We start from the raw sequence: 12,237 nt of genomic DNA, 5'->3' as shown, positions 1-12,237 counted from the left end.
GTTAAGATACGCGCAAGTTAATCCAGATACTCATATTAATTAAAAATATTGCTTCCAGATACTCATATTAATTAAAAATATTGTTCATTATAATATATTTGTTGTTAATTACTTTAGTTTGAACTAAATGAAAGATTTTGTTGTAAGTTTTTTTTATTAATATATATCTTGCAAAATGTAAACCAAGAGCTGAAGGTGAATAGTGATTTCACCCACGTAACCGTATTAGAATGGGATAGTTTTTCACAAGGTTGTCAATTCCATTTCATTTCGTCCGGAATGACTGAAACATTTCATACCAATTCAAAAATGGAACAAAACGGAACAAATTTCATCTCATTTTAAATCTCGGTTCATTCTAGATTTTTCAGCTAAATTCCACTTGGAATGTTCCAGTTTCATTCCACATGTTTTATTCCGCTCTTGAAAAGCTATTGAATTAAATCACTCAATTATAAAATGCTCTTTTTCATTATTATTTTCAATAACAATGATATTAAAAATTATTATTACTATTTTCATTAACAATGATATTAATTTTTTAAAATTAGATTTATCACTAATATATATGGTTTATATTCATGTTGTTTTTTTCATGTTTATACTTTATAGAAATTTGAGCAAAACAAAAGATGTTTTATATTCCATTAGCCTTGATAACATTGACCTAACTTTATATTTACAATATTTGTGTTAAAACATTTTAATTTCATAATATTTTGATATTTTATTTAAATTAAATTACTTTAAGTTAAAGATCTATTTAATCTTGACTATTTAGAAATATTTTAAATTTTAAAATTATATTTGTATTGCATAATTTATAATTAATTTATGTTGAATTTAAATTATATTTTTGAATATATATATATATATATATGAACAATATAACTCCGAAACGGTACGCTGAAACAGTCCAAAACTGAAACATTCCATTCCAATTGAAAAAACAAAACACTTAATGAAACGAAATTGACAACCTTGATTTTTCATGACATGCAATATATAAAAAGAAGGTGAGGTAAATGTGTGTGATGTTTTTCTTTGGGAGACATCATTGTTTGAAGTGTTTGTGGAGCGATAATGGACAACTTGATATAGTTGTTTATGATAGCAAGGTGTTATGATAAAGTTAATACAAATTATAATATAAAAATTAAATTAAGTTTTTAGTATTTTTATATTTATTTTAACGTGTTAATGTTAGAAATAATTTTTTTTAAATAAAAAATATATTTAACTTTTTAAAATAAAAAATATTTTAAAAAATAATAATAATCACACTAATAAATATAACATTGAGATATATACAGTTGTTGTTTATTTATAATGGACTTGTTTGGAAGTGTGGTTGTGGTTACTTTTTAAATAATTTTTCGTATCAAAATATATGTCAATAATTTTTTTTATTTTTAAAAAGTTATTTTTGATATCAGCATATTAAAATGATTTTAAAATATTCAAAATATATTAATTTAAAGTTAATAAAAAATAATATAATTAATTTTTTTAGAAATATTTTCTAAACATAAAAATAAATAAACCTTAATAATGAAAATAAAAATTTCTTAAAATTAATTTATTAAAATAATTATATTATTGAAAATCAGTGTAGATGATGACCTCGAGTCATAAGTCCAATCATTATCGTGATGCTACAAAAAAATTCTCTCTAGATATTGGTGTGGAAATATCTTCGATTGACATTTAATTATTCCATTGTAAATTAAAAAATATTATGTAAATGACAATTAAAGATCAAATATTAACGATGGAATTGTTAAATAAGTGCTTATGTACATTTAATGAGAAAGATAGCAGAATCGCGAGTATTTTTATCAAATTGTTTTTTTGATTTTCGTGGGGGGTCCGGGTCAGCTTGCGCGCACCTCGACTAATTCCCACGGCCCACTGAATACCCTGCAAACCCAGTAGGCATGTAAGGCACCGCGGGAGTGACAGAGGTGCACGTTAGGGCTCGAACCCAGGTGCAGTGGAAGGAGACAAGCCCCTTCCACCGCTAGGCCAAGCACTGGAATACATTTATCAATTTTTACAAAAGGTAAATAAGGAGAAATAAAATGAGATTAAAAAATGATAAGATGTTTGTCTTGATAGAAAAAGTTAGAATAAGAATGTTATTATTATCTATTTTTAGATTACCACATAAAAAATCAAAAAAAAAATCAAAAAATATATAGTAGTTAAAAAAACAAAGGGGTGCCCAAAATTGATCAAAGATTGATTGAAAAAGTTAAAAAATATAAAGATTGAAATTTGATAGTATATTTTTTTTACCGATGAATACTCTATTGACAAAGAAAAATTAATTTGAGAAAGAAAAGTCCAAAATCAGATATTTAAATACTCAATTACATTTTGTTGAAAGATTAATTGAGTTTATGAAAGGTTTGACTGCAAACAAAATTGATTTTTTAGTTAATTTAAGTTTAATTTAAAATAAATTAAATTTTGAAATCAAATTGATCAAAAATTGAAAGAATTAATAAGTTTGGGGACTTAATTAAATAATTAATTAATGCAATCAATGGCTTAATTTAAAAAATATCAAAGTTTGGGGTTGGTGTCGGTTTAAATTACAATAAATTAAAGTCCAGTGACTAAAGTGAATAGGCGGTGATACTATATGGAGTTAATTGATTTTTCTTAGGGTAATTTTGAAAGAATTAAAACTTCAAGAATCAGTTAAGAACTGAATTGATTAAATTGTAAACCAATAACTATTTTATAAATGACGATAAAATTCAAGATTTAATTGTAATTTGATATAAGAACAAAGAATATATTATTCACAAGTGAGAACAAAGAAAGTATCAAACAACAATTAAGAAAAATCAGAGTAAAACATCCCTCAGAAGAGCTTTTAAGAGAAGATTAAAAATAAAAAAAATTATAGTCAACTATAATTTAAGAAAATAGGAAAAAATTAATGAATTATAAAAAATAGAATTGCAAACCCATTTTGAAAAGGAAAAATCAAGGTATAAAAAATATTAGCGTACTAAGAGAATCACTCACATGATACAAACATGAGTATAAAGTGGTTGCACCCTATATAAAAAGGACTACCACTTATAAAGAAAATAAAATATGTTGGCTCTCTTTTAAAATTAATGGCATTGCTCATATTAAAAAGGGGTCATATAATAGCAGTAATAATAAAAATAAAAAATGAACATAAATTTGACAATAGCAGTAATAATAAGAGTAAAGAAAGAGCATTTAAATGTAGTATATTTAATCTTTTATTTGCACCTCATTCATTGTTAGATTGAGATGAAAATTTAACATCAAATTCCATATATAGCTCTTCATTTTGTAAAGTTGGAATGAAGATTGAAAGTATCTAAGTTGGTTATTTTGTTATAAAACAAGGCTATCAGTTTTGTGAGAATTTCTTAACTCTTTCTTTTTAGTCTTATTACATTTCAATAATAGATTGTTTTTGATAATTTATATGTTATATGCCTTAGTTTTAAGTAAGAAAGAATATTTTATGATCTTGTTATTTGGTGATAGTATAAGTTTTTAAGTGAACTAAACTCTAGCGGATTTTTCCACATCATATTTTCTATGTAAAAAATCTTTATATTAATTTTTACAATAAGTTGATCCTATTTTTATTTCACAAAAAAATTTTGAGATTTGTGAATTGTGAGTTTGGCTATATTAGTGTCCTTTCCCCTCACAAAGTGGTATCAAAGCACCTAATTATATAGATTCACTTTCTTATCCAGTTAAGATGAAAAAGGAAAATTCAAAAATGATAAAGCTAACTTTTAAGTCTCATGTACTAGTTATATATATATAAAAAAAAGACAAGAGAGAAGCCAAAGTAGATTTTCTTGTAAAAACAAGATATAGAATTTGGTGATAAAAAATATAAATGGTAGCCTAGAGGCATATCTCAGTGAAGGAATGAAATTAAGTGTTATTATTATGATAAGTTTGGATATATTCAAAAAGGTAAAAAAAGAGATAAAAATGAAAAAAAAGGTATGGTTACAATTATTTTTTTATGGTAATGTTTTCTTTATTTGTGATAATGGTTGTGCTAATCTTGCATGTTAAGATACCATTTAGATTATAAATTTAGTTGTTTCTTATCATGTTACACCCCAATGATATTTTTTTTACATTCTTCACTATTAATGACTTTAGTCAAATTAGAATAGGAAACTAATGGATGGATAGTGTGTGGGTATTGAAGACATTTAATTAGAAACCAATACTAAGTGCAAGTTATAACTCGAATATGCTAGGTATATGAGTGATATACGCATCCATTTTATCTTTACATGTAAACTTGATGAAAAAGGCTACCACATTTATTTTGAAAAAAGTAAATAAAAGTTCTTTGAAGTTCTTTATTTGTTGTTAAAGGGAAAAAATAGATCTTTTACATGTCACAAGTTAAGGTAAATATAATTGAAAATGCTTTTATCAAGTTATGGCATAAGCAGTTTGAACACTTGAGTGAGAAAAGCCTTAACATTTTTGCAAAGAATAATTACATTCCTTTTAAAGATAAGAACTTAAACACTTGCACTGATTATATAGCTGGCAAACAATATAAATTTGTATTTTGAATATCACATTTATATAAAAGCTCACATGTTTTTAATGTGGTTTATACTGATGTTTTCTATATGAATGATAAGTCTCTTAAAGGTGCTTTATAATTTTTTAATTTTATTGATGATCATTCTAGAAAAATTTAGATCACTTGTTTAAAATCCAAAGATTATATACTTAATGTCTTTAATAATTTTAAAGCAAGAATTAAAAGGAAAACTGGTAAAAAACTTAAATGTGTTCGAGCTAACAATAATAATAAATACAGAGGTCTTTTTAAAAACTTTTAAGTATTATATGGAATATGGTATTAAGTTGGAAAAGATTATTTTAAATACTACAAGATATTCTTTTCATGAGTATGTGTTGATTACTAATAAAGAAGAGCTAAAATATTTTAAGGAAGTTATATCACATAAAAAGAAAAATAAGCGGTTGATAACCATGTAAGAATAGATGAAATATGTAAATGAGAACCACCTTTTCAAGTTGATAAAGCTTCTAAAAAGTGAGAGAACAATCAAGAACAAATGGGTGTTAGGCTAAAAATTGAAGAAAATTGCTCACAACTAAGGTACAAGACATGATTGGTTATGCAAGGTTTTGATTAGAAAAAAGGTATTTATTTTGAAAAAAATATTTTTCTCTGTGGTCAAAATCTCTTTAATTTTAATTGTTCTTAATTTAATAGCTTGTTTTAATCTTGAGGTTGAAAAACTTAATGTTTAAACTACTTTCTGCTATGATGATTTAGATAAGAAGATCCATATGGAGAAGTCTAAAGGATTCAATTGAAACAAATAATAGCTAAGTTGTAAGTTGAAAACGAGTTTGTATAGGTTGGAGCAAGCTTTAAGGTTGTACTATAAAGGAGTTTGATTTTTATTTTTTTTAATCTTCTATCATGGTTATGGTAGAATCATTTTTTATCATTTTGTGTTTATAAAAAGATTTTTTTAATGGTAATTTTATTATTCTTTTATTATATATGGATGATATACTGATTGTCGACCATAATGCTAAAAAAATTGAAAATTCAAAGAGAGTAAAACAAGAATAAAAAATTTTACATATGCAATTTAGAATAAGAGTTTGAACTCACACAAAGAATAAAAAATCTTAATTTTATTTAAAATAAAAATCTTTAATAAAATAACCACTCAGAAATCACAAAAGATTTAGAATAACTAGTTAAAAGTTACAATATCAACTTAAAATTCATGTGATAATAAAAAAAAGTTTAGTTTATATAAAAATAGAGTTCCATAGTTAGATAGAAACCAAACTCCATGCTAATATATAAAGAGAATTAGAGTTATTATGAAAACAAATCGGTCGTATATATATATAATTTCAAAACAAATTTATCTTTTTTTTTTAGTTTTTATTTGTTTTTCTTTATTGTTTTTATTATTTTTTCAGTACCTTTGAATTTTTATAATTATTTTTCTTTTTCTCTTCTTGCTTTTTTTATCAAGATAAATTATTTTTTTTTAAGGTTAAAATATTTTGGTATTTCTTATTTTATAAGGTTTTTACCAACTTTTTCTCATGATTACGTTCTTAAATGTAATTTCTTTGATAATAAATAATTAGTAATTGATCAAAAAATTATTTTACATATCAATGATTTCCAATATAAAAATTCCTTGCATTAAAATCTCTAATAAAAAAAGATATTTGCGTCATCAAAGGTAATTATTCCTTTTTAATTAGTCATTAGTCAAATAAAAAGATTATTTTGTTAGTATTTTAACGTAAAATATTCTATTTGTTTTATTCAAATGGTATGAATTATTTGCAATGTGATGTTTATACAATCTTAAAGAAAAAAGAACATGATAAAATAAAAAAAAAACAAGTTTCATTAATTAATTTCATTATTTTTTTTTATTTCAACTAATAAATCATTTACATAGAATAACTTTGATTGAAAATTTATCATATTGTTATTTATTTTTCTTAAACCAAATTAAACATCATATTATAAATTTTAGCTGAAGATGTATATTATTTCTTATCTCTTTTTTTTCGTTGCGTAATCTTTTTTTTTTCATGAACATCTTGTTTTGGATGTCATTCTTGAAGAATGATAAATAAAATTATAAAACTTTGATAAGTTAAACATTTTTTTTTTATGAACATCTTTTATAAGTTAAACAAATTAATTCAAATTAATAGATATTTATTGAATAACTCAAATGAATAATTTGTTTTTATAAATAATTATTATTTTAAGTTGATTATGGATATCCAAAAAATTTACATGTTGGTTATTGGACATGGTATTAATATAGTCAAACCTAATATATATATATATAAACTTTAGTCATGTATATTTTGAAAATAAATATTTGAAATTTTTATAATATATAAAATATAGATATGGATATTAGTTTTGATACGAGGAAGTTATTAACTTAAAAATTAATATTATTATATAATTAGTATTGTTCACATTTTTACAAAACACACTGTAAATAACTTTATTTATTTTTAAAAAAATTATTTTGGCTCTCAAAATTTTATTTTGAAAGATTTGATCTTAATTGAAGGTCAATTAATTTGAATTTCTAAGATAATGGTGAAATTAAAAAAATAAAAATAAAAATTAAAAACACTCTAAAATAAGTGGCGTGTCAAAAGTTTTGGCAACAAATACCTTTGATCATCTAACTTTAAGAATAGCAACAATTATATGACTTTAGTGTATTAATTTCTTTCAAATTTTTTTACACTAAAATTACACCAAAATATTATAAAGACAATGATTTAAATATATTTTTTTGTTTTGTATAGATAAACTATATTTAAAAAATATTTTTAAAAAATATTTTTAATATATATAGCCTTTCATAATATTTTTTTTTGTTTTATTTATTTAATTTAATTTATATCCCTATTTCTATTATCTTTTGCTTAACTAAAAAAATTTAGCAAATATAATTTGGTAAATATTTTATCTTGTAAAATTAAATACCTTGATTTATATTTATTTTTAATTTTTTTAATTTTAATTTTAATTTATTATTTGTGATTTTATTTATTTATTAATACACATCATTCTTAATTTATTTCATTATATATTTATGTATAAACTTTTTAATTTTAACTATAAAACACGTTAAAAATACATGTGTGTGTGTGTGTAAACTCAATTCATGTGTATCCTTCGCGCCCCGATTGGACCGTACAGTGTGATTCTAACGTCTACCTTGAAACTATTGATGCCAAATCCATCACAACTATCGTCTGTTAACCACATCACTCAGACTCCGTGATGCCAAGGCCCCCCACCGGCCGGTGGGACCTCTTCCTCCGAAGCTTCAGCTCCAGCATTCATCCCCAACTCCCCAACTCAAGCCCGGAAGCCACCGATCTTTTCAACAAGGTGCGTGTGCTCTCTACCCGCGGCAACATCAAAGAAGCACTCTCCTTCTTCTACAGCACACCAAAGCTAAACCAGTCTCAACAAACCTATGCCACACTCTTCCATGCCTGTGCACGCCATGGGAACCTTAAACAAGGCCAATATTTACACCAACATATGATTTCCAAGAACCCCCAAAACGCACAAGACCTCTTTGTAACTAACCATCTTATTAATATGTATGCAAAATGTGGTGACCTGGACTGTGCACGCCAAGTGTTCGATGAAATGGGTCGCAGAAATGTGGTGTCTTGGACCGCGCTCATTTCTGGGTATGCCCAACATGGGCGAAGTTATGAGTGCTTTTCCTTGTTTTCTGATATGTTGGTTGATTGTTATCCGAATGAGTTTGCTTTTGCGAGTGTGATTACTTCTTGTGATTACGTTTGTGGCAAGCAAGTGCACGCCCTCGCGTTGAAAATGGGGTTGATTGCTAGTGTTTATGTGGGGAATGCTCTTATTACAAGATATAGCAAAAGTTGTGAGGATAATTTTGTCGGTGATGGTAGCGAGGCCTGCCGCATTTTTGAGTCAATGGAGTTTCGTAATCTTGTTTCTTGGAATTCAATGATTGCCGCGTTTCAACATTGGAAACTTGGGGGTCTAGCTATTGGAATTTTTTGCCAAATGCATAGTGGTGGGGTGGAGTTTGATGGTGCTACTTTGGTTAGTGTGCTTTCTTCCTTGAGTGAGAGTTGTGATGGCGATAATGCAGATGTGGGTCTGAAGGGTTGTTTTCAATTGCACTGTGTTAGTATCAAACGTGGGTTTATGTTGAAAATTGAATTGGCAACTGCATTGGTGAAAGCTTATTCGGATCTTGGAGGGAAGGTTTCTGATTGTTACAGGCTCTTCATGGAGACAAGTAGTCGGGATCTTTTTTTGTGGACTGGCATTATAACAGCATTTGCTGACCGTGAACCAGAAGAAGCACTTCTCCTCTTTCGTCAGTTGTACAGGGAGGGCTTAGCACCTGATTGGTGTACGTTTTCAATTGTGTTAAAAGCTTGTGCTGGTTTTGTGACTGAGAGGCATGCCTTGGCAGTTTATTCTCAAGTAGTTAAAGCTGGGTTTGAGGATGACAGAGTGCTTGCAAATACCTTGATCCATGCCTATGCTAGGTGTGGCTCCATTTCTTTTTCGAAGCAAGTTTTCGATAAAATGAGATCTCGTGATGTTGTTTCCTGGAACTCGATGATCAAGGCTTATGCTCTACATGGACAAGCTAAGGAGGCATTGCATCTCTTCTCAGAAATGAATGTCAGGCCTGACTCTGCAACGATGGTTGCTCTCCTCTCAGCATGCAGTCATGCAGGATTAGTGGAAGAAGGAATTAACATCTTTGACTCAATGTCCATGAATCATGGTGTTTCTCCACAACTTGATCACTATGCCTGCATGGTGGATATTCTAGGTCGAGCTGGGCTTCTTTTGGAGGCAGGGGAGCTTATAAGTAGAATGCCAATGAAGCCTGATTCAGTGGTTTGGAGTGCACTGCTTAGCTCATGTAGGAAATATGGCGAGACTCAGTTGGCAAAATTAGCAGCAGATAAACTGAAAGAGTTGGAACCTGAAAACTCATTAGGCTATGTACAGATTTCAAACATTTACTGCTCTGGAGGTAGTTATAATGAAGCAGGGTTGATTAGGGATGAAATGAATGGCTCTCGAGTAAGAAAAGAACCTGGTTTAAGCTGGATAGAGATTGAGAATCGAGTACATGAGTTTGCCTCTGGAGGCAGGCGTCATCCTCAAAGAGAGGCCATATATGCTAAACTTTATTCACTAATCGGGCAGTTAAAGGGGGTAGGCTATGTGCCGGAGACAGGCTTGGCCTTGCAAGACATAGAGGAGGAGCATAAACAAGAGCAGCTGTACCTCCATAGTGAGAAGCTGGCCCTGGTGTTTGCTCTGATGTGTGAAGGTAGTTTGCGTTGTGGTGGAGGTGTAATCAGAATCGTGAAAAACATCCGAATTTGTGTGGATTGTCACAACTTCATGAAGTTAGCATCAGATCTTCTCCAAAAGGAGATTGTGGTGAGAGACTCAAATCGTTTCCACCATTTCAAAAATAGGATGTGCTCTTGCAATGACTATTGGTAACAAAAGAGCACCATTGACCAAAATCACCCGGTTTCCACGTGTTTCCTTCATTGTTCGTCGAGCACCTCCTGAATGAATGCGAGTTATTCTCCAAATTCCCTCATCAACTTCTGTCGGCCTGTGATATCTTACAGTGGGAAATATTGGATATCATAGTGCTGAATTTTGCATGAATTGGGTGGAATTATAAACAATGCTATTGCTCTGAAAAGCAATTCAGATTCTTCTGAAGCCAACACAGTTTGATTATGGAATGCATTGTTTGTCATGGAAATATTTTATGGCAGTGACTACAATTGATCCAAGTGATTGGAGCAATCCCCAATGTTCTTGGCCATGTATCTGCCCTGAGAATACAATCATCTCAAGAGAAACAATTTTGTTAGCTCGTCTGCTAGTTTTAACCAAAGTCTTGTAGCTGTGAATAGTTGGACCGGAGTATGCACAGAGGTTCCAAGAATTGCGTGAGGTTCTATGAAGTGTAGAGATAGAGCTTCTATGAAGATTTATCTATCTGTTCATGATTGGCAACATGGCATTCCTATTAATTAAAATAAAACACAGTTTTGATATTCTTAACAATTGTTTCAGAATGCTTGAGAATCTTGGCTGCTGAAATTCCAAGAAATCATCATCTTTACTCATTGACGAAAATCAAGGTTCTAGTGATCTTGTTCCATTTCTCAAGTGGGCTGAGAACCAAGACAAGCAATAATGTGGTGCTCACAATGATAAAATGTCATCTCATGACGTTTGTGGGATGTCTTACTGCACTGCTTATCCAAATTGAGAGATCCTCAAAGACATCATGTCGTTATCATCATCATCTTGGTCTTTGACTCGGCTTCTTTCTAAGTAAATATGCTTCACCAGCATGCTGATACTCCCTTTTGCAGACATCATTTTCTACCAGCCTTCGCAGTACAGTATAAAGGCTTGTTCATGGAGGAAAAAGATCAAGCTAACAGCCCCAGGTTTTGATCAAAGCAACAAAAGATAGAGATCGTGAAGCCATTTCATACTTTTGTTTAAATGAAGTTGGCCATGGTTCTTCTGCACATGACAAGTATGATCAATTTCAGAGCATTTAGAAAATAAAACTAATTCAAACGGGCATGTTGTAGTTTGGTTATTTTATATTAAAAATCAAAATTTAATTGATCAGTTTTGCAGTTTGGTTATTTTATATTAAAAATCAAAACTTAATTGATCAGTTTTAGTTTTATTATGTTCGGTTTTGCAGTGGTGTGATTTGATTATTTTATATTAAAAATAAAAAAATTATATTATTTTTTAAGATATTTTTTATGTTTTAATATGCTTGGTTTTGGTTTTTTATTTTTTGATTCAGTTTAGTTTTTTATTTGGTTTTTTAATTTCAGCAAACCAAATTAAATATTTTTTAAAATATTTTAATTGTTTTTTTGTTAGTTTAGTTTTTTTTTTTTAATTTAATTGGTTTTTTTTTTTTAAAAAAAACCCGGCAAGGCAAATGCAGTACCAGAGAAGCCGGACAGGCTGTTATTTTCTTAAATAACAGCTCAAAAATAGCTGCGGAAGGGAAATGGACAGAAGAACGCACGCATTTTATCAGTCATTAATGCACAGGCGTCACCTACCAAATAATGTTGAGTAGTTGACAAGATCTACACCAATGAGATTTTTATGTCCAGAATATTCAGTTTCGCAAAATGCTGAGTCATCAGACCGGTAATTTTTTAATGAAACAAATTCGTATTAGATAGAAAAAAAAAATCCTTAAAAAAAAATCAATGAAGTTCCATAAAGATATGAAATAAGTAACTGGATCGATCCAATCAATCTCCAAACCAGCTTGAAATTGAGCTGGCGAATTACTTAAGAATGCCCCCACGTTTGTGCTTGTTAACCATGTTACTCTTTATCAGTTGATCGACTTCTTTTTATCCTTTTTGTTACTTGTCAATTTTAACTATAGGTAAATACTAAATTAAGAAAATTAAGAGCCAGAGCCATGTACATAATTATATTTTTTAAAAATAAATTTATTATTTAATCAAATAATTATCCTTGCCAAATAAAATAATATTTGTCCAATAGATTTTAAAAAATGACAAATAAAAAGACAC

The 12,237-nt window shown here is 28.6% G+C and overlaps 1 protein-coding gene across 1 annotated transcript; it reads left to right on the top strand.

Annotated features, from left to right (window-relative positions):
* The first annotated feature begins 7,771 nt into the window (after window positions 1–7,771).
* On the top strand, window positions 7,772–10,808 carry LOC105111241 (Tetratricopeptide repeat (TPR)-like superfamily protein). Its single transcript, XM_011006553.1, has one exon. It carries the CDS (start codon window positions 7,877–7,879, stop codon window positions 10,127–10,129), a length of 2,253 nt encoding a protein of 750 aa, XP_011004855.1. The 5' UTR covers window positions 7,772–7,876; the 3' UTR covers window positions 10,130–10,808.
* The last annotated feature ends 1,429 nt before the right edge of the window (window positions 10,809–12,237 follow it).

Source organism: Populus euphratica, unplaced genomic scaffold, assembly GCF_000495115.2.
Source record: "Populus euphratica unplaced genomic scaffold, PopEup_1.0 scaffold286.1, whole genome shotgun sequence".
Classification (NCBI taxonomy): domain Eukaryota; kingdom Viridiplantae; phylum Streptophyta; class Magnoliopsida; order Malpighiales; family Salicaceae; genus Populus; species Populus euphratica.
The sequence above is the reverse complement of the archived record's forward strand: the minus strand, read 5'-3'. Positions and strand labels throughout refer to the sequence as shown.